At 44.0% G+C, this 26428-nt stretch overlaps 2 protein-coding genes across 3 annotated transcripts in view; one reads left to right on the forward strand and one right to left on the reverse strand.

Annotated features, from left to right (window-relative positions):
• The window catches only part of LOC135199338 (trafficking protein particle complex subunit 5-like), a 44077-nt gene that overhangs the window by 16204 nt on the left and 1445 nt on the right, over positions 1–26428 (reverse strand). The gene's annotated exons all lie outside the window — the stretch shown is intronic.
• The window catches only part of LOC135199336 (major facilitator superfamily domain-containing protein 6-like), a 79464-nt gene that overhangs the window by 4690 nt on the left and 48346 nt on the right, over positions 1–26428 (forward strand). Inside the window, exons 4-11 of the mRNA XM_064227274.1 lie at positions 2278–2446; positions 4350–4526; positions 5698–5914; positions 7419–7606; positions 7938–8069; positions 8769–9135; positions 9238–9396; positions 26315–26416. Of these exons, the coding sequence (XP_064083344.1) occupies positions 2278–2446; positions 4350–4526; positions 5698–5914; positions 7419–7606; positions 7938–8069; positions 8769–9135; positions 9238–9396; positions 26315–26415 (1510 nt within the window). The 3' untranslated portion in view covers position 26416. The remainder of the gene's footprint in view (positions 1–2277; positions 2447–4349; positions 4527–5697; positions 5915–7418; positions 7607–7937; positions 8070–8768; positions 9136–9237; positions 9397–26314; positions 26417–26428) is intronic.

Below are 26428 nucleotides of genomic sequence, written 5' to 3' on the forward strand. Positions count from 1 at the left end.
AACATCTTAAGAGGTTAAGAGGACCCCAGTGAGGTATGGAGAAGCTCGTGGGACCATTTTGAGTAAGAAGAGACTTAATAAAAGCAATAAGATTAGAGGGTCATCAGTAGACTTCCCAGCATATTAAAAAAAAACTGGCAGATGGTCAGTGTTATTATTATTATTATTATTATTATTATTATTATTATTATTATTATTATTATTATTATTCTTATTATTATTATTAATTATTAATAATTATTATTTATTATTATTATTATTTCAGTAGATGAAACCTATTCACATGGAACAAACACACCAAAGGTACCACTGACTTGAAATTCAAGATTCCAAAAAATGTTGGTTTCAGCCTCCCATCACAGAGACCACACTGCAGCAGTGAATGAGCATGATACAAAGCCAGTGATTTGTCGTTGCCCTGGGGAAGACACAAACCCCCAACATCTGAGTGGCATGTCACAATACTAACCACTATAACTATACTAGCAGACCAGCTGGGAAGAAATTGTAACAGTGATGATGTTTGAAGGTATTCTGGACACACTTCAACATAGAAATGAGCGCCTCAGTGGCGTGGTTGGTATGGTGTTGGCGTCCCACATCGGTGGTCGCAGGTTCGATTCTCGGCCATTCCATTGAGGAGCGAGAGATGTGTATTTCTGGTGATGGAAGTTCACTCTCGACGTGGTTCGGAAGTCACGTAAAGCCGTTGGTCCCGTTGCTGAATAACCACTGGTTCCATGCAACGTAAAAGCACCATACAAACAAACAAACAAACAAAACATAGAAATGATCTAGGAGTAACATTGCATAAGTATGCTTTGAAAATGCTGAGAAAATTTTTAAGAACAGTATTAATGACAAGGCAACAACTGGAAAAGTTCCACGAAAAGAGGATCAGGTTATATGTGTTTGCAGGTTTGAAAGGGTATTTGTCCAAAGACCAAGATGCACATTACTCTATGTACCATGGCGCAAGATGAAAGAGTCAAGACATTGCCAGATGTATCAAAAGGATTTGAGATTGATGTAGCTGTCGATCAAGGATCATCTCAAAGCCATCTGCTATATATCGCAATCATGGAGGAGGGTACGAATGAGTGCAAGAAAGGGGACTTTTTGGAACCCCTTTATGCAGGTGCTGAGATGCTAAACAAGAAAACCTGAAGAATTAGTTGGCAAAATATGTAGAAGGTGAAGAGTTGCATTGGGGAGGTAGGACTGAGAATCATTGTACATCAAAACAAAGGTTAAAGTGACCCGAAAGGAGAATGTAAAGAAAAGTGTCCATGATGCAGGAGTGGAAATGGCATTTTGAGTGAACTCAAAACTGTGTACCAGATGTATCAGTTGTGTCATAAGAGGATCTCGGTATTACAAGATGACTGTGGCATAAGAGATTCACATTGCCTGAAATTATTATTATTATTATTAATGTTATTTTTTGGGTCTATCACAGTCCTCCAATTTGACTGGGTGGTATTTATAGTGTGGTGGGGTTCCGAGTTGGATCCTGCCTCCTTAGGAGTCCATCACTTTTCTTACTATGTGCGCTGTTTCCAGGAGCACACTCTTCTGCATGAGTCCTGTAGCTACTTCGGCCTCTGATTTTTCAAAGTTCCTTTTCAGGGATCTTGGAATCGTGCCTGGTGTTCTTATTATTATTAATATAATCCAGGAGATGACCTACACATATGAAACAAGCCCACCACCACAGGGGCCATTGATTTGAAATTCAAGCTTCCAAAGAATTATTGAAAGATGTAACAGAAGGTATTAGTAAATAGACAAAGAAAGAGTAGAGCAGTTATTAGAAAAGAAAATTAATTAACAAATAAAAGAAATAAATCAATAAAAATGTAAAGTAAATGCACAAGAGGAGGTAGGCAAGAGAGGGAAGTAAAGAACCCTTTTTGTTGAAGGGAAGGTCTTAGATGAGCATGGGTGTAACTTTGGGAACAGACTGGACTGTAGCCGGGGGTTTGAGGGAAGTAAGAAGTTACTATAACAGCCTAGATGAACTATCTTCCACAAACAGGCTACAATAAGTTCGTTTCGGAATTGAAATAAGTTGTATGTTATTCACATTATTATTTTTGTACAATATTTAGTGTAGTGTAAATGCTATTATGTTATCTGATGACTGAAAATTGATTGTAGTGTAGCTGTCTAATAATTACTGTCTATGAAACAGCTCTCACAAATTTTTCAATAGCTTACAAATGTTTATAACTTCAAAAGGGAAAAGTTTTAACCAATGACTTTCTTTCTCGACAGTCTCTACTTTTGCCCTCCTTTGCCCTCCGATGCAAATGCAAAATCAAGTAATTTACTGCTCGACTGCACTGCGCCCACTAGCTACTTGAAGCTCTGTACGAAGAGAGAAAAGTGCGGGAGCAACGATTTTCTGAGTTCCATTCAAGACAACCAGACAGTGACTTGCCAGGTGAGGAAGGACTTTCAGTTTGCTTAGTTGTGTGTTTTGAGATTCTGATTCTTTTTGGGGCTAAGTAGAGAGGATGAACCTTACAGACCTTACAGCTCGTTCGGGACGCCCCAGGTCCCTCAGTGTGAGGCATCTCTAATGTTTACCAGAGAATTGCTAATGCATCTTCTGGTATATTTTGCTTCTTATACCCCTTGGATGGTCTGGGATGCAGCTTGATATTTGTCGAGCTTATTCTTAAACACTTTTAGAGTTGGCTTAGTACTTTGATCCTTCATAAGATGGAGTAATGCTATTGAGGAGTATTGTACATTATTCGTTTCATATGGAAGATATGATTGGGCAGCCGTGACGCTTGAAACTGAAGTACCGTAGTCCGAATGAAATTATACAAATGAGGCATAATGTCTATTAGCACACATCAGAGAAAGATTATCTGTGCACCATTAAATATTACAGTACAATGCTTTTTAAGTAATTAGAGATTACTGTTAATGTATTTTTCTATAAGTTTGTGTCATGCTCACTTATTCAGAGTAAATGTTAGTTTTCCAACTATTCTATTTATGTGAAAAGCACATATCTGGCCTCTTTCAGAATCTTGCTATCTTGTTATTTAACAGTAACTCATAATATTTATATACAGAGGAACCTCGGTTTTTGTGCATAATCCATCCTGGAACCTCCCACAAAATCCGAAATGTACAAAAACTACAACAATTCCTATAAGGAATAATGTAAATGCAATTAATGCGTTCCAGATTTCCGAAGATATTAACAAAAAATATATTTCATGGGGAATAAAAACAGATTTACCTACAGAAAACAATGAGAAATAAATATAAAGGACTATTGAAATAAATAAATGAACATTTAACTTCACTCTTACCTTTAGGGAAACACCTGTTAGTGGATGGAAGACAGAGAGGAGGGGAGAGGAAGGTGGAGAGGTTAATGTTTGGAAGGAGAATCTCCCTCCAGAAGGACTTCAGGTATCAAGGACCTATCAGGGGTTATACTTCTCTTTGTTTTTTACTGGCACTAGGACCAGACTATGAGTTACTGGACCCCTGTCGCACAACAAAACTGTTTAGAGACATTTGTTTCTGCTGTTTCTTTAAAATTTGCCTTAAATTAAACACAGCATTGTCGTTAAACATGGAGACATGGATTACTTCTTTGTTGGGATGATAATTCTCCACAAAATTTCTTACATCCTTCCACTTGGCAAACATGTCTTTAATCCCTGAAGTAGGCACATTATATATGCCCATTCGTTTTCTGAATTTTTCAAACCAGCCTCTGCTGGCCTAAATTCACTAACAGCAGCGCTTGTTGTAGGCATTTTCTCACTTGGATTGGCATACATCTTCCTCCAACACTTTCCTACGAGTTCTTTCTTGAATTCTATAGTGTTTCCAACCTTTTTTTGGCCCCATGATGGTTTATTTAGCAGTTGCACTCAAATAAAAAAGCACAAAAAGCACAAAAACAACGAACTCAAAAGCAGAATGGGTTGCAAAAAAAGATGGGATTCCTTGTTTGGGCCCAGTCATGAGCTGGGCCCTGGATGGAGCTTTTCTAAGTGTACTAAAACTGAGGAAACGTACAATAACCGAGACAAAATTTTGTAGAAAAAAAGTCTACAAAAACCAAAATGTACAAAAAGAGAGGCATACGAAAACCGAGGTTTGACTGTATTAGTGATTCAACTACTGTTCCACTTTTTTGTTTGTTACGTGAAAAATGAAGCACAAGATTTCTTAACTTAGTGCCTGATAATAATTTATGATTACAAACTTCATGTTAGACATCGTAGTAGTTGCTTCAGTTTTTTATTGCTGAAACAATTGTTTTTTATTTTCAGAAAGTTATTTCTCTAATGGTTCCATGCATATTTCAGGTGGAGCTTTACGGAGCTCGGGAAAACATAGAACAAATATGTGAATCTTGGAATACTTCATCTATGTGCCTGGAAGACCGTCTCACCTTCAAAGCTACAACTAAAGTGTCTCACTTTGATAAAGAAGGCCTGTGTACGTTTTTCCCCGTTAATACCATCAATCTCTATGGTGAAGAGGTATGTTCATATCACGCATTGTTTGTGCTATAAGCAGATGTTATATTATTACTTATGCATACTACCCAGGAGAGACAGAATCAGCCAAGTGCAGAGTTTCTGTTACAGAGTGAAGAACTTGAGTCACTTAGTCCACCACAGGGGAGCGATCTCCATTTCAGTTTCGATTGTTCAGCTTGCTTTGCAAGTGATTGATGGCAGTGTTTCTTGATTTTAAATCATTGCTATGTTACAGAGAATTCATTTTAGATCATAATTTCATGATTTGCAGGCTTACGAGCATCTTGTAGTAAGAAATGTAAAATTCCGCCCTATTTTATGTATATATTTTGCATTTTATACAGCCAGCAGTGCCTCCACTTTATTTACAAATGCTGTAGCTAGGTTTCCCTAATATGCTTAGGTATTTAGTACCTGGATTTGAGCCTTTTATTTTTATTTATTTATATTTTGGACATCAGGACTTTATTCTGCATGTTCATTTTGTCCTTGTACATATATACTGCATTTACTTTTCATTAACCTTGACATTTAGGCAGTTTTAAATGTTTTGTATAATTTTTTCCTAGTTTTTGTATCTCTGTTGTGGTAGAAAGGGAAAGTAATTTTACTCTTGGAATGCCATTGGTGTGTTCTGCCCCAAACAACTTTTTGGGTGCATCAGTTAAAAGTCTGACCTCAGATACAGTAAATAGAAATGCTGGTTCACAGTTAGGGCAACATAGAAGCATGTGTTTTTCAGAGTTTGGTCTTACCATAAAGAGAACTCAAAACAGTCATTCATCTCAAGTTCAGAGACTTCCGGACGTGTTCCCGGAGGAGGGTTGCTGTTTTATAAAGTATCTTTGACAACATTGAAAGCATTCCTTCCAGTATCCTTTCACCCTCCCCATCTGCCTCCCTTTTTATCTCTTAGATACGTCAATTCATTCTTCTCTCTTCTTGCTGGGCTTTTCAACTTCAGCCATCCCTCCCTCCAAGTTTAGTGCTCGTTCAAGGGGGAATCTTTTGGGTCAGTTATCTGTTTTATAATTAATAATTATGGCATCAATATTTGGTTTTTGCTTGCGCCTTTAGTGAGATCAAGTTAACAGCTGAAATGGGAATTTGACTAAATAAAGTTCTGCTTGATTATGAAATGTCTTTCAAGGAATGTTTTGTCCCCCATCAGATTGTGTATCCAACGTGTCCGGATATAATTCGTGCAAACAGCAGCGTGCTCTGCGATGACAAAGGTTTCATGAACTACATTGGCACTTCGGGGGTATCGTACGAGGAAATGATCTCGCACTACGAGTTTTGGTTGTACCTCATATGCATCATTATTGCTTGGTCTGGGTTTGCCATCACAGTTGTCATGTCTGATACTGTTTGCTTCCAGCTGTTGGGTGAGTTATTCATCTTTCTTTGTATTAGAGCTGCTCAAGTTATTCATCTTTCTTTGTATTAGAGCTGCTCAAAACCTTATGTTTTGGAGAATGCCAGTAGGAACTATGAGGCACCTTTTGTTACTTTTAGTTCACTGGATGTGTTTTCATAGTACATTGTGTTTTGCTACTTAATTTGTTATTCACACACATTTCTAAGCTATTTACAAAGTCAAGTGTTTATAATTTGGGATTAACAGTCTCTCAACTGTTGGTAGTCCAGGCAATGAATGTTTTGTCTTTATAAGAAATATAATTGAATTGAGAAATAAAATGTTTCTTGTGCTCTAGAACACTTAAAATAATTAACATGAATATTAAGGTAATGTTCAGGAACATTTATATTATCTATATTATTGGCAGTTAATGTTTGTTGTAAATATTCTCTCTCTCTCTCTCTCTCTCTCTCTCTCTCTCTCTCTCTCTCTCTCTCTCTCTCTCTCTCTCTCTCTCTCTCTCATCATAAGTGGGCTTGTTCATTGTGAATAGGAAATGATTGAATGAACTAGAACAATGTTGTATTTTATATCAGGCATGGCATATATAAAGTGTTTGTAATGCATATGTTAACTGACTTGAAGATATAAACTGAATAAACATCACTAAAGTAGCACTCTGATTGATGATATAGACAATTCATCGCCTGATTTGGAACTGTGCTGTATACGATAGCCCTTCCATTCCTACCAACATCCTCCAATTTAAATTTTGATGAAATGCTATTGATTATTTTTTTCTTTATTTTTCTTGTTGTATACCTGATGATAACATTATTACTGTAGTTGTATGTAGAATATTCTCATACAATATACATTGTCTCAACTAGCAGGGGTAACTCAGGCTATGTTGGCTCATATTGTAGTCTAGATTGACTATACTCTGTTTTTTTTCCATCTGTCCATCCGCCTGTGGTGTTTTCGCATGGTAACAGTGCGTCCCGGGCTTTAAATAGTTACGCTATGTGTAAGTTTTAGGTAAATAAAAGGATATCTGGGTGTACATTTGCAACAGAAAAGTGTTTTAATAATTTACTGTGTGCGAATTACACCGTTAATATTAGAAATAGGATATAATTTAAAGCCCAGGACGCAGTGTTACCATGTGCAAACACCACAGGCGGATGGACAGATGGAAAAAATGGTGCAGCTGAGGAAAAGCGGAAAGTGTATGAAAGGTATTGTCATTTGAACACGACAAACTCTATTATGGCTTGCCCAAAGGATTGGTGTTCAAGTTTGAGGTGAAACTTGAACCAGGGTAGAGTTAAAGAGGTTGGACAGCTGCATATAAAGAAACCAAGGGGAATGGGTGAGAGGTAAAAGCCAGAAAATTAATATATTTGGGTACTACCCTGTGCAGCCTCTATAACTGCTACAGGAAATGATTGATGCTTTTTTTTCCTTAAACATCTTTTCTGTGGAAAAAGTTTTAGTGAATAACAGTTCCTTTTTTTCCTTAAACGCAGGTGCTGCCAGTAATAAGTACGGTCAGCAGCGTTTGTTTGGCTCCCTGGGATGGGGAACCTTGGTGATCATCACAGGTGGATTGATCGATTATGCATCTGAGGGAGATGCAGAGAAGGACTATACCCCGGCTTTTGTTCTTTGTGTCGCAGTCTTGTTCATCGATCTCTTTGTGGCCTCTCGCCTTCATGTAAGTTCTTTGGCATGTTATTCTTTTTAATTTTTTTTAATTTTAGATAGAGTTTAGAATAAAGTATGCATGAGCCTGTAGAAGCAGTCATGGTTTTCAATGTTCTGGAATGAGTTCAGTTCAGTAACTTTAGTGTTATGTATTGGACACAAAGGTTGCCAAGTTATCATGAGTAGTTTTGGGACTGGAATGTTATTACATTCATTAAGTACTGTAATGTTGTTAAGAAATATCTTTGGTAAGGTTAAAACTGTAGTAGTTTTGGAAGGCACCGCCTCCATAGTATCTTTGAAATGCACTGCATAATTCTCACATCTCGTTCCTCCTACAGATTGAGGGCAATGAAAAGCAGAGAGGAACTGCAGGTTCTGTAGTGAGGCTGATGTGTGAGCCCCGAATTGTCCTCTTTGTTTTGTGCTGCGTCATTGTTGGCATTTCCACTGGAATTCTTTGGACATTCCAGGTAAGGTTTCTCTTTTGTTGCCTAGTGCAATATGTCTGTTCATATGTTTAGACTTAAAAAGTTCAAGCAAAAATGCAGTGCGTTACTATCCTAAAACAGTCATCATTTTATTTTAATACTTTACATACATTTTATGTATTTATTGATTCATTTTTTGTTTTCTAAAACCTTATCTCTTCTTTTTTGTATTTCCTATTATTGTCTGTTACTTCTTTCAATTGAACACGATATTCTTTGGAAGCAAGTATTCCAAGTCAGTGCCCTGTGGGCTTGTTCCATATGAATAGGGTTCATCTGAATACTACTACTACTACTAATAATAATATTAATAATAATAATAAGTATAAATTTAACTGATATCCCAAAGGCATTGTAAGTTTGACCATCAGTAATCATTTTGGTTAAAGAATGTTGCTGAACAGAAGTTAAAGGAAGATTTTGTTTGATACACAATTCATATAGCCTTTTCGTGGCTATTTTCTGCAATATTGCCCTCATTTTCATTGGACATAACAATCTTTGACATAATTATATCCCACCAAATTTTTTTTCAACAATAAGTGGTGGACCATTTACCTATTCCGCTTCCGATTGTTGTGGGTGGTTAAGACTAATGTCTGCCTTGATTTTAAATGATACCTATTAGTCAGGTGCCTTCAGATTGTAGGGTTTTACCATATTTTTTTTTTAATTTTTCAGCTCATGTTAGTGGAAGATGTTGCCTTTGAATGGAACTGCAACTTCCAAGCCTTGAAGCTCCTGCAGGGTCTTATTATGGGTGTCCAGTGTTTTGGTGGAGAATTACCATTCTTCTTCCTCTCTGGTTGGTTCATCAAGAAGCTAGGCCATGTCCATAGCAATGTCTCTGGTTATTGGTGTGTTTGGCATCGCTACATTCTGTATTACACTGTAACAAACCCTTGGGTTTTCTTGCCCATCGAACTCATGAATGGGTTTACGTTCGGTATCTTTTACGCCACCATGACATCATACGCAAGCCACATAGCTCCTCTTGGTACAGAAGCGACAATGCAGGGCATTGTTGGTGCAGCTTTTGAAGGAATTGGTAAGTTAAATACCTCTCTTTGTTACTCTGTGAATCAATATTTATATTTACAATATCTTTTTACAATCTTCTTGAGCTAATAGTATTTTGAAACCTTTCTAGGTATTGCTATTGGTGGCTTTGTTGGAGGTGCTGTCTTTGCAACAGTTGGGGGTTCTAAGATGTTCCTCTTCACGGGAATATTCAACTTAATTTTTGCAGCCATCCATGTAACCCTTCAGATTCTTCTTGACAGGCTGTGGATTGGGTCTGTTTCATCAGGTAGGTGAATATAATTGAAATGTTAGATGTTTTTACTTTTAATTACCTGATACTTTAATCAATCAGTTCCTGGTTGAAAGTTTCAGACATGTCATGGAGTCCACCTCCCTATTACAATTTGTAGTGGACTAGGGAAGAAAAGTTGGGGGGGGGAAAGTAAATTGTAAAGAGTTGACAGCTAAATGGGATGATGGCAAAGGGAAAGGGATGAAAAGTAAATGATAGTAGAAAGCTATGTGGCCGGGCAGAAAATCTTTATTGTAGAGATTAATGAATGTTACCAGTTTGGGAAGATCATAATAGCGTCTTGTCATTTATCCCAGTGATGAATTAGTCTACAGTGTTTTGAGTGTTTTTGGTTTAGTAAATGATGGTTTACACCTGTGAAATTGTTCTGCTCATATTTAAGGAACCTTTTAATGTATAGTATTTATTTTTTAAGGGTTTGGAGGAAGAGTAAGATTGAGTTTTCATGGACTCTGTCCAGCCTTGTACTGTAAAGGCTAACAGGTTAGGAGATAAGGAAATAAGCTCTTATCAGATTAGGAGAACTGATTTCTCTCGCTATCAGTGTTTACTTGAACACAGTAAGGTTGAAGAATGTTTTTCAGTCTTATACAGTACTTATTCATTTCTAGAATTATTTCCTTACCTTGTTCATTTCAGAACATAACATTGGGTCTTGCATAATATACAATAAGTTATCATGTTTTATATGATTGTTTGGCACGCATGTGATTTTTTTAGAATGAGTGATCATAAGTTTCTAGAATAGTCTTAAATGATCGTACTTTTGAAATGTACAGGCTGAGGATTGGATGAGGAAGCAGTGACAAGCTGCTTTGGGAGGTTGTGAATCACTTCACACGATATTGATAGGTTACTAGCACACTTCACATATGTTGAGCAATCACAGATGTGCATATCTATAGATTACAAAATTGAGTACATAATCCTCTCCTTAAAGTATGAGATGAAGTTTGGTTTACAATACAGTATTTCTCTGTGATATATCATGATAAAATGTAAGATTGGGAGGCCAGACAACAGGTGCTCTACCCCCTCAAAATAAGAGCAAGTTGCAGTAGCTCATTATGAAAATCGTACAACCTCAGAGGGAGGAAGGACTTTGGACTCGCACTTGGAGTGGTTTCTCAGAGTCATGACCAGCTGTGGATTCTAAAGTTGGTGTAAGGGTTGGTTAAATCACCAAAGGTAACGACATGAACAAAATCAAGTCTGCCCACAACATACAGAGGTAGGTTTCCTGAATCCATGGAAGTTCAAGATTCAAGAGGAAAAAAACTGGGAGTTTCTCTTCGAGGGAAAAAGGTGATGAAATACACTGAATGACTAACTTTGATCCAAGAAGGTCTGGACACTTTGCTGTGAAAAAACAAAAAGCAACATACTTGGAAATTCTTGGTTGCTTTAAGCATGAAAAATATATGGGAAGTCAGTCCTAAGAGGAACTTGGGTGAAGAGCTGCACACCTTTAGTTCTGTTGGAGCCACATAGGTTAAAGAGACTTCCAAGAGCTAGCAAGAAGAGGTTCCACTAAGCTAAGATTTTCTAAGGGAAAACACCAATGCATTAAGGCTCCATTATGATATAAACTAAAATTTAGAGCTTATATTGAAGGGGATTTGCTTCAGAATTTTGCATGATGTTTTTCAATTAATGCTTAATAAATGCAGGCAAGCAAACCAAAAAAAATGACTTCTAACTTCATGTGATGTATTTTAAAAAATTTACTTATTTATTTATTAAACAAAATTTATAGCCAAAAAATATTTTTGTACAAGTAACTTACCCAGCAGATATATACTTAGCTATAGACTCGGTCGTCCCGACAGAATTTCAAAACTCGCGGCACACGCGACAGGTAGGTCAGGTGATCCACCATTCCCGCCGCTGGGTGGCGGGGTCTGGAACTATTCCCGTTTTCTAAGCCATAATTTCTCTGTCGGTTGAACGAACAACACCTATTGTTCGTTCCTCCATCTTGGATTTCAACTCGTTTGCCGAGAATTTGGATTGGTTTTTTGGTGACGTATTCTGTTTTTTCTCTGGCTTGGCATACGCTTATTGTGGACTGTTTTTTCGACTTTGGTTTTGACTACTCTTTCACGATGTCTGACGCTAAGGCTTCACCTATGTTTAGAGTTTGCAGTAGGGAAGATTGTAAGGTTAGGCTGCCTAAATCGGCATTAGATCCTCATAGTATTTGCGCTAAATGCAGGGAGAATGAATGTTCTTTTATTAACACCTGTGTTGAATGCGAGAACCTTACGGAGCTTGAATGGAAGGAATTATCATCATATGTTAGGAAGCTTGAGAGAGATAGAGTGAGAAAGGCTTCAGCTAGGTCATCTAGTAGATCTTGTTCTGAATCCAAAGATTCTTCGTCAGAGAGGGAAAATGTAAAAGCTTCAATTAAGAAACTTCAAGCTCAGCTACGAGCTCTAAACCAAGGTAAGAGTGGTGATAGTGACTTGTGCAGTGTCCCCAGTGCAGTGGAGGGGGCGTCTGACTGGTTCCTCATTGCTCCTAGGCCTAGACCGCTTCCAAACTCCCAGGACCCAGGGGAGGAGGAATGTCGAAAGCCGCAGGGAGGATGCAGAACATCCCCAACGGTCAGGCGTCCCTTCGGCAGATCCTGTTGTTAAGTCCCAGGCTGCCTCGGATTGCCGCAGAAAAGGCGTCCTAAAGGAGTGTTTTTCGGCCTCAGACTCTTCCTCTCCTAAACGAGGATGGAGTTCGGCCTCTCTTTCGCGCCCTTTGAAGAGAGCCTGGAAGGCGCCTAAAGGAGACGCGGCTGACTCCAGCCCAGAGCGTTTTCCCGAGGATTGGCCTTCGGGACTAAGAAGACTAGACAAGAGGAGCCTTCTCTTCAGGATCCTACGAAGAAGTTTTTGGTTAATCTGCAAGAGCAGTTAGCTTCTCTCGTAGGCTCTTTTGCTAAGGACTCTACAAGGAGGAAGGATGTCTCGCTCCCTGTTAAGAGTTCCGCTAAGCGCCCCGCTTCGTATAGGAGAGAACCCTCACGATCTCCAGGGCGTTTATCGCCTTCGTCGAGAGACTCGTCTGATAGGAGTTGTTCTCCTGAGAGAAGAGCCCTTTCGCCCTATAGGCTGTCTTCCCCGAAGCGCCCTCTGAGAAGTCGCGAATCGAGCAGAAGTCTCGATCGGTTTAGGTGCAAGGAACCGGAAAACCGATTTTAGGTATCAGGATCCCTTGGGTCTGCAGGACCAGGAGCCAGACAGGCGCAAAGAGGCAGCAAGACGCAAGAAAGGGCATCAAGAGCCTCTTAGAACACAGGATTCAGGACGTCAGGATTCTGCTAAGCAGGCGGAATCAGGACGCTATGAGCCAGGACGCCATGAGTCAGGGCGCCAGGAGTCAGGGCGCCAGGAGTCAGGGCGCCAGGAGTCAGGGCGCCAGAAGGCAGGACGCCAGGAGTACGTTAGGCGTCAAGTGTTAGGGCGCCAAGAGCCTGTTAAGCGTCAGGAATCAGGACGCGGGGATCTTTTCAAGCGCCCTGAATCAGGACGCCAGGAGCCTAGCAAGCGCCACGAACCTGACGAACCTAGACAACAAGAGTCTAGTAGGCGCAAGAGTGTTTCCGACAGGCAGGAGCCTCACTCTTCGTATAGAAGTGCTAATGTTCCGCGCTCCCCTTCTCGGGAAAGGAGTTCTTCTCCCGGGAAGAGCCAGATCACTCCAAAACGATCTCCTTCTGTGGATCAGTTGGACCAGGTATCGGAAGACGAAGAGCCAGTAGATGTAGCAGTTTCTGACTACAAGAGACTTTCTCTTTTGCTGCTAAAGGAGTTCGGAGACTCCCTTCATCCTGCGGACCCTCCTTCACCAGGATCGTTGATGTCCAGCACTAAAGCTCTCAAGTCGTCTCCTTCGTCAAGATGCGCCCCGCTCTTTGTATGAAAAAGGCATTAAAGACTTTTTCAGAGTGGTTGACTTCCAGAAGGGAAGCGGGCAAGACAGTTTTTTCCTGCCCTCCTTCCAAGTTAACAGGCAAACCAGGAAGGTGGTACGAGACCAAAGAACCTATGGGGTTAGGTCTGCCTTCTTCCGCAGATGCGGATTTTGCTTCCTTAGTGGACTCTTCTAGGAGGAAGTCGTTGCTGTCTGCTAAGGCGACTTGGGGCATGTGTGAGCTAGACCACCTTCTAAAGGGCCTCTTTAAAACCCTAGAAGTCTTCAACTTTATGGACTGGGCTTTGGGAGCGTTAGCGAAGAGAGCTCAGGACACTGACTTTGTTTCCATGGAGGAACTTTCGAGCGTCCTGGCTTGCCTGGACAGAGCGGTCATGGACGGTTCTGTGGAAGTTGCCTCTCTTTTTGGAACGGGAGTATTAAAGAAGAGATCTGTCTTTAGCTCTTTCTTAGCAAGAGCAGTATCACCTTTGCAAAGGACATCTCTTCTTTTTGCACCGTTATCCCCGCACCTTTTTCCACAAGAGACTGTTAGAGAGGTTTCTAAATCTCTTACGGAGAAGGCAACTCAGGATCTCCTCACGCACTCAGCCAAGAAGTTTAGGCCGGCAGTGCCTATAGAGAAAAAAGAGAGACCCTCTTTTGTTCAGCCCTTTCGAGGTGCCTCCTCTTCTAGAGCCCCTCTTAGAGGTCGCAGACCAGAGAGAAGGAGTAGACCATCTAGAAGGTCCTTCGGGAAGTCTAGATGAGCAGGAAGTCCTCCAGACGAAAGTAGGCGCCAGGCTACTCCACTTTGCCAAAGTCTGGGCGCAGAAGGGAGCGGACTCCTGGTCCCTCTCTATCCTGAAAAAAGGATACTTGATCCCCTTCAGGGAAAATCCTCCCTTGACGACAACTCCAAGGGAGTTGACCGCAAGATACTCGGATCCGGTCCGAAAGCTTGCTATGTTGCAAGCAGTGGAACAGATGATTTCCAAGGAAGCGGTAGAACTGGTTCAAGATCTCCAGTCTCCAGGATTCTACAATCGGCTATTCCTGGTACCGAAAGCATCGGGGGGATGGAGACCGGTTCTAGACGTCAGTGCCCTGAATTTCTTTGTATTGAAGAAGAAATTTTCAATGGAGACGTCTTCCTCTGTTCTATCTGCTCTTCGTCCAGGGGACTGGATGGTGTCCCTGGACCTTCAGGATGCGTATTTCCATGTGCCAATTCATCCGCAGCAAGGAAGTATCTGAGGTTCATGTTCCAAGGGAAAGTGTTCCAGTTCCGAGCGATGTGCTTCGGACTTTCGACTGCCCCTCAAGTCTTTACGGACATCATGAAGAATGTAGCTTATTGGCTACATCTGGAAGGGATCAGGATCTCGTTATATCTGGACGATTGGCTAATAAGAGCCCAATCGGAGAAAAAATGTCTGGAGGACCTATTAGTTACTCTAAAGTTGACAAAGTCCTTAGGACTTTTAGTAAATCACGAGAAATCCATGCTGACTCCCCAGCAGAGTATTGTCTATCTGGGGATTCAGATGGATTCTCGGGATTTTCTAGCGTATCCTTCGCAGGAAAGGAGAGAACGCTGCTTAGAAAAGGTTGTCAGTCTTCTTAAGGAAGAACATTGTTCCGCGAGGGAATGGATGAGCTTACTGGGGACCCTCTCCTCGATGGAACAGTTCGTTTCCTTAGGAAGACTTCACCTACGACCCCTTCAATTTAGGAGATACATTTCCAATCTCGGAGATACAATCTAGGAGATACATTTCCAATCTCGAAAGGGATCAAGGAGAATATCCGTTGGTGGTTAGATCCACAGAAACTAAGCAAGGGAATCTCCCTTCGCTTACAGAACCCTCGCCTAGCGTTGTTTGCAGACGCCTCAGATTCAGGGTGGGGAGCGACCCTAGGTTCGCAAGAAGTGTCAGGCACTTGGGAAGGAGAACAAGTGTCCTGGCACATAAACAAGAAAGAGCTAACAGCCATTCATCTAGCTTTGGTTCATTTCGAGGAACAGGTCGCAGGTCTGGGGATTCAGATTCACTCGGATAACACAACAGCCCTCGCTTATATAAAGAAACAAGGGGGGACGCATTCCTTTTCCCTGTACGAATCAGCAAAGGATCTGCTGATTTGGGCACAGGAAAGGAAGATCTCTCTCCCCACAAGGTTTGTTTGCAGGCGGGGGGAGAGAAAAATGTCCGGGCAGATCTCTTAAGCAGAAAAGAACAAGTCCTACCCACGGAATGGACTCTCAATCCTCAGATTTGCCAACAACTTTGGCATCTGTGGGGAAGGCCCAATATAGACTGTTCGCGACCAACAAGAATCACAGATTAGAAACCTATTGCTCCCCGATCTCGGATCCTCAAGCAGTAGCAGTAGACAGCTTTACTGCTAGATTGGACGGGCTTGGACGCATACGCCTTCCCTCCTTTCAAGATAGTAGGAGAAGTATTGAGGAAGTTCGCTTGCTCGGAAGGAACAAGAATGACCCTCATCGCTCCCTTCTGGCCGGCTCTCGATTGGTTCACAGAGGTGCTGGAGTGGTTGTGGATTTTCCAAGATCGCTTCCACTAAGGAACGATCTTCTCAAACAACCCCACTTCGACAGGTTTCACAAAAACCTCCCCGCTCTAAGTCTGACCGCCTTCAGACTGTCGAAGGACTTGTCAGAGCAAGGGGCTTTTCACGAGAAGTGGCGAAGGCTATTGCAAGAGCCAGAAGAGTCTCCACTTCTAAAGTATATCAGTCGAAGTGGGAGTTGTTTAGAAGATGGTGTAAGGGAAAGAAAATATCCTCCTCCAGTACCTCTGTAACTGAAATCGCAGATTTTTCTCCTATATTTGAGAAAAGACTGTAACCTGGCAGTTTCAACAGTGAAGGGTTACAGAAGTATGCTGGCCTCAGTTTTTCGACATAGAGGAATAGATCTGACGAATAATAAAGATCTTCATGACCTTATAAGGTCTTTTGAGACCACGAAAGAACATGTAATCAAGAAGCCTAGCTGGAACTTGGATGTGGTCCTCAAGTTCCTAATGTCGGAAAAATTTGTACCGTCTCACGCAGCTTCGTTTAGAGACTTAACGAGAAAGTCATTATTCCTTTTTGCGTAGCAACAGCCAAGAGAATTAGCGAGTTGCAAGCTTTGGAAGGTAAAGTGGGGTTTAAGAAGGATTCAGCGATTTGCTCCTTTAAACCATTTTTTCTAGCGAAAAATGAAAATCCCTCAAAGCCTTTGCCAAGAAGCTTTGAGATAAAAGGACTATCTTTCATTAACCAGGGAGAGAACTAGAAAGGACTTGTGTCCAGTCAGGGCACTCAAGTTCTACCTGGAGAAGAAGAAGTTGCTGAAAGGTACAGAAGAAAGTCTTTGGTGCTCTGTAAGAGATCCGAAAAGAGCGATTTCTAAGAACGCCCTTACATACTTCATAAAAGATGTAATAAGGGAAGCTCACCTTAAGTGCGAAAAGAAGAGCATCTCAAGGTTCTCAGAGTGAGAGCTCATGAAGTGAGAGCCATAGCTACGTCTATGGCATTTCACAAAACATGGTCGCTTCAGGCTCTTATAGAGTCGACATTTTGGAGATGTAATTCGGTGTTCGCCTCGAATTACCTAAGAGACGTTAAAATTTCGTACGAAAAGTGCTTTGCTCTGGGAGCGTATGTTTCGGCGAATTCAGTGCTGGGAGAAGGGGCTGAGGCTAATCCTTCCTATTTAGTTTAAGGCTTAATTTACTGTTTATTGGTGGTTGGTTGTTTTTATTGGTTAATTGTCAGAGGGAATAGGGACCCTCTTACAATTCATAGATTGTAACAATACTAACATGGTCAGGTGATCGGGATTGGCTTCAGTGCTCTTTGTGATTTGTTTAATAACCTTAACTCTGTCATGTAAGAGGGCGAGTCTCCATTGATATGACAAAAGGTCAAGGCTCTACCATGTAAGTGGGTCAGCCCCCATTGGTACGATCCAGTATAGGCTCTGTCGCGTAAGCGGGCTAGCCCCCATTGACACGATCCAAAGAGTTATTCAACCATAGGTTCATTCCTCGTTGAAACTCTTGAGGCAAGCAGACTCATCGACAGTAGTCATGAAGTCTTCAGCCCAATAAGGTAGGAACTATGGATTATGTTATCCAAGAACATAGGTTGTTTTTTCCCTGTTTTTAATGTATTTAGTTTAGTATTATTTTGTTTTTAGCTGTCTCTTGCCCGCCACCAAGGGTGCCAATCAGCTAAGTATATATCTGCTGGGTAAGTTACTTGTACAAAAATGATATTGTTAAGATACAATAAAGTTTTGTACATACTTACCTCTGGCAGATATATACGAGGGTAAGGTGGCCCACCCCAGCCTCCCCTCAGGAGACAGGTGGAAGAGAAATTATGGCTTAGAAAACGGGAATAGTTCCAGACCCCGCCACCCAGCGGCGGGAATGGTGGATCACCTGACCTACCTGTCGCGTGTGCCGCGAGTTTTGAAATTCTGTCGGGACGACCGAGTCTATAGCTAAGTATATATCTGCCGAATAAGTATGTACAAAACTTTATTGTATCTTAACAATATCATTTTTCTTAATTTAATTTTTAACTTTAGTAGATAAGTAAAATTAAAAGGTTAATTGAATTTCATTCTCTTACCTCTGAGAAATACATTTTTTCATTCATAGAAAACTGAATTTAAAACGTTGTCTATTTCTTATATTTATGAGTTTCCTGTCTTGTACCATATTTGATTTAGTTAGGTGTTGACGTGCTGATGTTTACCCATTGCCAGTAAAAACAAACTTTGCTAGAAATGGGGTAATGTATCATTACTTTGTAAAGACACAATGTTTTATTTATTGGTGGTGTATGTATAATTACATGTACTGTACTGTTCTTACTTACATTTAAAAGTTTTTATAACTTATTTTATCTGTGTTTCTAATGACTGATCTTCTGTACTTCTTTACCTTTTGTTACCTCTTTTGAATAAACACCGTATTCTTTGGAGGCTTGAATTTCAGTTGTTCCGATACGTAATACAAACCCGCGGTCCTTTAACAATAGGAAGGTAACTAGCGGCAGCTGGGACGGTCGTAAGCTTCGAACAAGGGGAGAACGGTATGTTAACTGCTTGTCCGATCGCGCGCGCGCGCCGCGCGCCCGAGAGGTGAAGAATCACTTTTGCTTTCGGCCGCGGGTGTGAAGGACGTGTTCGTCATCGCTCTCTGCCCGCTTCATCGTCGTATGCTTTGTTTATATTGTGTTTTCTACTAATGGTTTGGTTTGACTTGAAAATGAAAACTGAAACTAAGTACACTGTTTTCATTTTCATTACTTAATTATGAATCAACATGGAGCAATCGCCGTAGAGACGGCGATTTCCGCTCTTTTCATGAATTGAACCCTTGAATTATGTCTCGGTGCCGAGGGCGGGCGCACTCGCGCCGAGTCATGTATTTTGGGCGAAAGTGTGTAATTGAAAGATGTAAGTACTCTTTTTCATTATTTTTTTTTGCCCTGTGCGTTCGTTGCCGAGAGCTTGATTGCGCTCGGCAAGAGCCTCTTATTTTGTATGAATAGAATGCAATGAAAGTGGATTCGCAATGCAGTTTTCTTTTCCTTTTCATTTATTAATTGCATCAAATTTAATTTTGGATCAATTTCCGCTCTTACCGGAATTGATTTTTCCCTCTTTAAGTTCTATGAAGTGAATCGCAAGTGCAGTATTCTGTTTCATTTTTCATATTACTTTTCACTGCTGTGCGGGGGTAGGGGAAAGCGAAGGTCTGCCAGGAAGTCGTCGGAAAGCTCTCCCGCGAGACTCCCTTGGTATCCGATTCTTCGTCTTCTTTCCTGCCCCCCCCGCTCAGCTTCCTCGTATTTTGTTTTTGGGGTCTTCCTTCCGTTCGGGGTGGGGCATGTCTCTCCCCCCCGTGCGTGAGGGAACCCCTCTTACTAATCTGTCTGTGCTACCGCAGGTGCTACAGCCGTGGGAGACGACCTTGGACAGGTATGGACCACTGCGGCTGCAGGGCGTGCCTAGCATCCACGATCTGCTGCAGAGTCTAGCGAGGTCTGGGGCGGTGACCTTGGAGTGGTCTCCACTACAACCTTCACGGCCGCTTATGCTGCTTCCCCCGCGTGGTCTACACTCCCCATGCTGTGTCGGTGACGCCGTCTGCCGCTTCTATGGCCGGTCGCCGCCGTACCGAGGAGGGGTATGCCGCCGCCGCCTGTGTTTTCTTCGTGTTGCCTGCCCCAGACTTCCGCTGTTCCAGCAGCTCGCCCCTGGACCGGCCGCCAGTATCCACGCTGGCTGCCGATGATTCTACGAGGCGATGGCTGGGCCTGCCGTACCTGTCGCTGATGTGGTTCCCGCTACTGGCTTGGCTGTCCCTTCTGTGTTTACCGCTGCCGCTGTTCCTGCGCTCCTGAGCTGGTTGCTGTTCCTGTCGCTCCTGGTTCCTGCGCCTGTCCATGCCTGTCTGCCCATGGTGTGTCTTCCCCAGTCCCAGGTCCTTCCGGACAGGTGCAGTCGTGGGCCGTGTTGCTTCGGCAATAGGCCCGACTCCCGGCCTGGAATGGAGGACCTGACGACTGTCTGCGTGAGCTGACGAAGAAGAGGAAGGTGTCATCTTCGTCTGTTGCTGCCTCTTCCCTTCGACTTCTGGAGGCCCATAAGCCGAAGAAGAAGAAGGCTGCCTACCCCCCCCTAAGAAGTCTCCCTTCGGGAACTTCTAAGGGCCCGTCCCACCTCGGTGGGACGGGGGGTCCTTCTGCTGGTCCTCCTGCTCCTTCTCGGGAGCGGGGCCCGTCTCCCCTTCCGTAAGGAAGAGATAGACGTGGGGGACCAGAGGAGTATCGGTTAGCTCTGGTACTTCCTCGCCTGGTGCTAGCGGCGATGCCGCTACGCCAGGTTCCGGCTCGGTCCCTCTCGTTCGCGGGAGATCCCGAGTGTACGCTCTCTCCCTCGGGAGACCGTGCAGCCAAAGTTTCGGCGCCAGAGTTCGCTCGGCGCCAAGACCACGGCACGGAGCAGAAGGCTGGCGAGAACCGCTCAGGTGACTCTCGCCAGGCCAGCGGCCGCTCTCGCAGCGACCAGCTGGTAACCGGGTTTTGTTATTCCCCCTAAGAAGACTCCTTCGGGAACTTCGAAGGGCTCGTCACATTCCGGTGTGACGGGGGGGTTCTTCTGCTGGTCCTCCTGTTCCTTCGGGAACGGGGCCCGTCTCCCCTTCTGAGAAGAAGAAGAAGACGGGGACCAAGGGGGGTGTGCTGGCTACCGCTGGTACACCCTCGCCTGGTCTTGGCAGCTCTGCTGCTAAGCCAGGTACCGCTCGGTTTCTCGTCCGCGAGAAGTTCCGAGTGTACGATCTCCTCGGGTGACCGTGCAGCCAAAGTTAAGACGTCTGAGTTCGCTCAGCGTCATGACCGAGGCACGGAGCAGAAGACTGTCGAGAGCCGCTCAGGTGACTCTCGCCAGGCCAGCGGCCGCTCTCGCAGCGACCAGCCGGTACCTCGGATGGACGTGACGGTCTCTGACCGGCCACGGGTTGAGGCTGGGAAGAGGTCCCCCAGGTCCCCTCGACCGACGGTACCACGCCTCGGCTGGTACCAGCGGTTTGACGTGCCGCGAGGACGCTCACCGGTCTCACGGCGAAAGTGAGCTCTGCAGGTCACCTGACCGCCGCTCCCACAGGGACCGGCGGAATTACGTGACCAGCAGCAGCTCGTCTGACGCACGGGACCGGGGTCGACGTGCTCAGTCGAGCCGCTCGCCACAGGTGAGCGGCACGGCCAGGCCTGCAGATCGATCCCCACCGCGGGTTGGTGATCGGCTGCAGCCCCCCACGCCAGCGAGCGGGGGGGGGGGGGGGGAAGCGTCAGGTCTGTCTCTCCACTACCTTCAACTTCCATCGGACTACAACGGGAGAGCAAGGTAGCTAGGAGTGATCGTGAGAGGTGCGCCGCTCACGATCCCGTCACGACGCCGCACGTGCCACGTATGGTCTTAGGACCAACCAGGACGTACGCGCAAGTGATTGGAGGCGACCGTCAGGGGGAGAGGGGGTAGCGTCAGTTCTGTCTCTCCGATACCTTCAACTTCCTCGGCATACGCCAGGAAGAGCGAGGTATATAGGAGTGATCGTGAGAGATGCGCCGCTCACGATCCCGTCACGACGCCGCACGTGCCAGGTTGGTCTTAGGACCAACCAGGACGTACGCGCAAGTGATTGGATGGCAACCGTCAGGGATCTGTTGCTGGTCCTTCTTCTGAAGGAGGAGGGTCCTGGGAGCTGCTCTTGTTGGAGGGACTGGACGGTCCTACTCCTCAAGACGCTGTAACTTCCGAGATTCAGAGTAACTTTACCCAGGTTATTGCACTGATTCGTCAGCACAACGACCGGGGGGAAGGATCGCCGCTCCCACCAGCAGAGCCCACGTCTCTGCTCGAGTCGTTTTGGGGCCCGAGAGGGAACCCAAACCGACGGTGGGTATGCCGCGATCGGAGCTTGCCGATTCTGTCTTGAACCAGTCTCTCTCGTCTCCGGACAAGAAGGCTCTCTCAGTTCTGGCCGGTCGATCAAGCTACTTCCACTCCTCTACTGCGACAGCGGCGTTTCTACGTGTCTTCGGACACCGTATTTTAAAATACTACCTTCGGTCCTCCTGAGAGGTTTCGACCACCCTCGAAGAGGACTGGAATGAGTCGGAGGACGGTATCGGCTCTCTCCTGTCAGGTGTCGATCAGCCCCACCCAGACGACGTTCACAGTGGCGGCAGACCCTTACCTACAGTGAGAGTTCGTAACCCTCCTCGGGAAAACGTTTTCTCCTGACGATACGTTTTCCCAGACTCTGAGAGGCCATCGCCGCAAGGCGATGGCTGCTCCTACTCTTCTCCAACTGCTAGTTCCACTGGGGAAGGCGAGCGAGTATCCAATTCCTCCCCCATTCCCTCTCTCCTTACGGCTACGAGGGAAAGGGGAAGGATCCTACAGAGATTTCTCTGTAGGATCCCACGTTGGGGACTGCGCTACCAGGGGGGACCTTCGGGTCCTACCTGACGTAAGCCCCGGTCGTTGAGGAGGGATCCTGCCCCATTCTCGATTTCTACGGGAATCGAGAGGACCACCAGCCGATATCGTTTGACGAATTCGGTGGGGGTTTCGCAGACTGCTTAGAATTCTACGGAATTTCTAGCGCATTCAGAGTGTTAGAGTTTCTTACGATCTCCAAACACTTAGGCGAGACCACGGTCCAAAGTGAGCGAGATGAGAATCCCCGATATGTTACACGATAATCGGGAACCTCGCCTATGCTCGAATTCCTAGAATTTCTAGCATTAGGAAGAAGACTGCTGCTGAAAGAAGAATATCTCACGTAGGCGACCAACCTGGAATAGAGAAGAACGGACGGGAATATCCAGTTTGGCTGGAACTATCGTCTTAGTATTCTGTTCACCATTGAAGCTTTCCTTGAGGAAGACTTCTCCTTCACTCTCTTTTTTAATAGAGAACGAAGGTGGTCGATCTCCAATCCTTATTTTGTTTTCTTGAATGAAAGAATTTAGGATGGAGATCGTTGTTCAGAATCCTACAAATATACTACGTATATTAACCTCGCGACATAGATTCTGACTAAGCAGTTGAATGGTCCGAGGGGTAGGCGCATATCCTGGTTATTCTACGGATTGCGACTTAGACGAAAAGTATTCTAATTGAACTGCAACCCGGGTTGCTGCAACCTCCCAGGAGTTTCCAGTTTCAATATATACTTATGGTGTTGTCACAACAACGCCATTTAAGCTTTTATATTTACCGAAATTCGTTTCGCTTAAATATAATTGCTCGAGCATATCTTTTTATGCTCGGTGGTTCTAGCCGAACGCATTCCTTCGTGAAAGGAATTTACTTTGGCAACTCAGGATGACGAGTCGCGACAGCTACTGCGTATTGAATTGCCCGAGGCATTTCAGTATCAGCTGCCGCTTTGAGATAGACGGTTGTTTATGTCTTTCTCACCTGCTTTGATTGAATAACAACCGTATCTCTGCCCAACAATCACGGACTTAAGTCTCTGATTAACGGGGATTCTCGCATACATGAATGACCATCTACTGCTGTGAAACGCTAGTATTCATCGTCTTCGGTATTGCAAGAATTTTAAACAGAGATATCTATTCGACTCTCATCTTTCTGTTTTTTACCGACACGGTAACGGAGAATTCTGTAATAGTCTCTTGCTGCATCGTATCCCGATAATGCGGATGATTTTTGCGGAATCTGAGTTTGTCCTCAAAATATCTTGTATTCGGAGGTGTACAATTGTTCATTGTTCACCCCGGATTAGCAGATGTATTGAAAGACATCGCCTACTCCCACACCTGCCAGCTCTACTTCCAAACGTTCAGCCCATGAGAAGCAGTTCTTCAAGCGGCTCTCCCCTGTGTTTCATTACTGAAGAACGCCCCGCTTTCATTGCACAACGGACAGCAATGAAATGGCGGTTAGCGTTTTCAGTCATTTGTAAGCACAGGTTTAGAATCTTGAGATTCCTTCTCTCGATTCAGCTGGAAGACGTAGGTTGCATTCATTGCCTACCTTCGTCTTCAACGTCACATAGTGTTGTTTCTCCTTAAGCTGAGATTCAACGTCTATGAGATTTTCTTGCCATCAGGGACCTCGGTCTTTTGAAGGCAATTGACTTTCGCCTTTTGAGCTTATGCATTAAGAGAATCATCGCCGCGCCGTCCGGCATCGGTGACTAACAAATATTTTATTTGTTTGGTCTCTCAGCATAACTCTTTAAAGGGCGAAGGTCACGTGACTTACCCGGATGCTTGGACAACTTGCCTCTACTGATTCCGAACCAGTCAGTCGGCAGCTGTCAGAGCGCCCGAGTCAGTTACGAACTATGCTGTGGACTTAGTTCGGTTGTTCCAGAGCAATCATTACTTCGTCTTAATAGCTTGTCAGTATGAGTACTGTACATAACCAAAGTCGAGAAGAGGGATAGGTTTTACGACTATTCCCTTCTTTTCGTCTTAGGTACTGCATGACTTCTCTTGAGAAGTCAAGCACAAAGGGATGGGGATTTGTGACGCTCGATTTCGTACCGATCTTCGTAGCGAAGACTCAGAACCCTTCGGTAACTGACGATTGGTTCGAGTCCTTCACAATACCCTCCCTAATGGACTTCACGCCTCCGATACGAAGGCTATGCTGCTTTGTCCTGTGAAGGTGCGACGGAGCGTCTGAAGAAAACTCCACCACCAGGATGAGTGTGGACGCCCTCTTCATCATTCTCTCGCGTTCCGCAAGAACTTCTCCGTGGCGCAGGTAATGAAGGCAGGCGCCTGGTCCAACCGGACCGCATGCACCTCCTTCTACCTTCAGGATATTGCCCACAGTTCCTTGGATCTTTTTCCTTGGGAACGTGGTGGTTGCTCAACACGTTGTGTAGTTAACCCAGACCCTCGCAGGCTGAACAGCATCGAGTCCTGGTGTGACCGTAAGAATGGATGAGGAATGAGAGTGTGACTGGCTCCTCTTCCATCTTTTTCTTCCCTCTACCTTTGGGTAGAGGGACACGGTCGTCACCCTGCTGGGTAAGGACGAGATGCAGGTGAGCTACTCAATAGAGCACCATCCTATCCTTTCAGTAGGGATAGGAGTAAATATCCACCACTTCCTCCAACAAGGGGGAGGAAGTGGATGCCAAATTGAGACAAACCCATCATTTTATGATTGTCTCTTGCAACAGGAACAAGTTCTTGCTTGCTGGTACGAAGAGATACGCTTGCCTCTCTCTTAGTACTTGGCCCAGAGGTCTGACCATTGATCTGCGGTGACACCCCGATCAATCGGACAGAGGTTTGGATCCCTCCCTTGCTCTTACGACCAGGGAGGCACTCCAGGGTTGGACGAACACCAGTCTGTTCACCAAAAAGACTCAGATTCCTCCCACCAAGAAGTGAGTCTTCCTATTGTTAAAGGGGACCGAGGGTTTGTATTACGTATCGAACAAATGACAATTTGTCGAAAATTGCATTTTTCCTAACTATACAAACCTGAGGTCCTTTACATATAGTCCCACCTCATGCCACCCCTCACTCTGCAACTTTTTGCATGGGCCTAAAAGCAAAAGTGATTCTTCACCTCTCGGGCGCGCGGGCGCGCGGCACGATCGGACAAGCAGTTAACTACCGTTCTCCCTTGTTCGAAGCTTACGACCGTCCCAGCTGCCGCTAGTTACCTTCCTATTGTTAAAGGACCTCAGGTTTGTATAGTTAGGAAAAATGCAATTTTCGACAAATTGTCATTTCAGTGTCCCTTTGGGCTTATTTCTTGTGAATAGGGTTCCTCTTCTGTATATAATAATAATAATAATAATAATAATAATAATAATATTATTATTAACGATTACTCCTAAGGAGGCAGGATGCAACCCAGAACCCCACACTATAAATACCACGCAGTCGAATTGAAGGATTGTGATAGACCAAAAAAAAAAATAAATAATAATAATATGGTATATATTAATATTAATGTAATAGTTATAGAAATGCATGCTGAAAAATTTGTCAAAATACATTTGTACATTCTGAAAAAGTATACTACAGGCAGTCCCCAGTTATCGGCGGGGGTTCTGTTCACAGCAGGGTGCTGATAAGTGGAAACCGCCGTTAGCCGAAACCCTATGATTTATGGCGCTTGTGGGCACCAAGGTTCGGTTAATGGCGCTGATAACCGGTTAATGGCACCTCTGTTAGATATCTTATGGCACCATAACTCTATTATCGGATTTTATGGTGCTAGACAAGTGCCATAAAACCGGAACGCCGTTAATTGGGTCTGCCAATAACCAGGGACTGCCTGGAAATAAAGTCTTTCATGTTGAAGTAATTTTTTATGTAACATTATATCTTAAGTATTTTGGTTACGGTGTACTTGCTAAGTATTGCTGGGTTTCAGATCCTACAGGTTCGCCCATCAGGTACGTGCCTCCCAGTGAAAGCATGAGACCAGTGGCTGCAGAAGAGGATGAGGAAGGTGCCGGAGAAGCGTTGCAATGAAGGAGCAACTGAG

This window comes from Macrobrachium nipponense, chromosome 25 (assembly GCF_015104395.2).
Source record: "Macrobrachium nipponense isolate FS-2020 chromosome 25, ASM1510439v2, whole genome shotgun sequence".
Lineage (NCBI taxonomy): Eukaryota > Metazoa > Arthropoda > Malacostraca > Decapoda > Palaemonidae > Macrobrachium > Macrobrachium nipponense.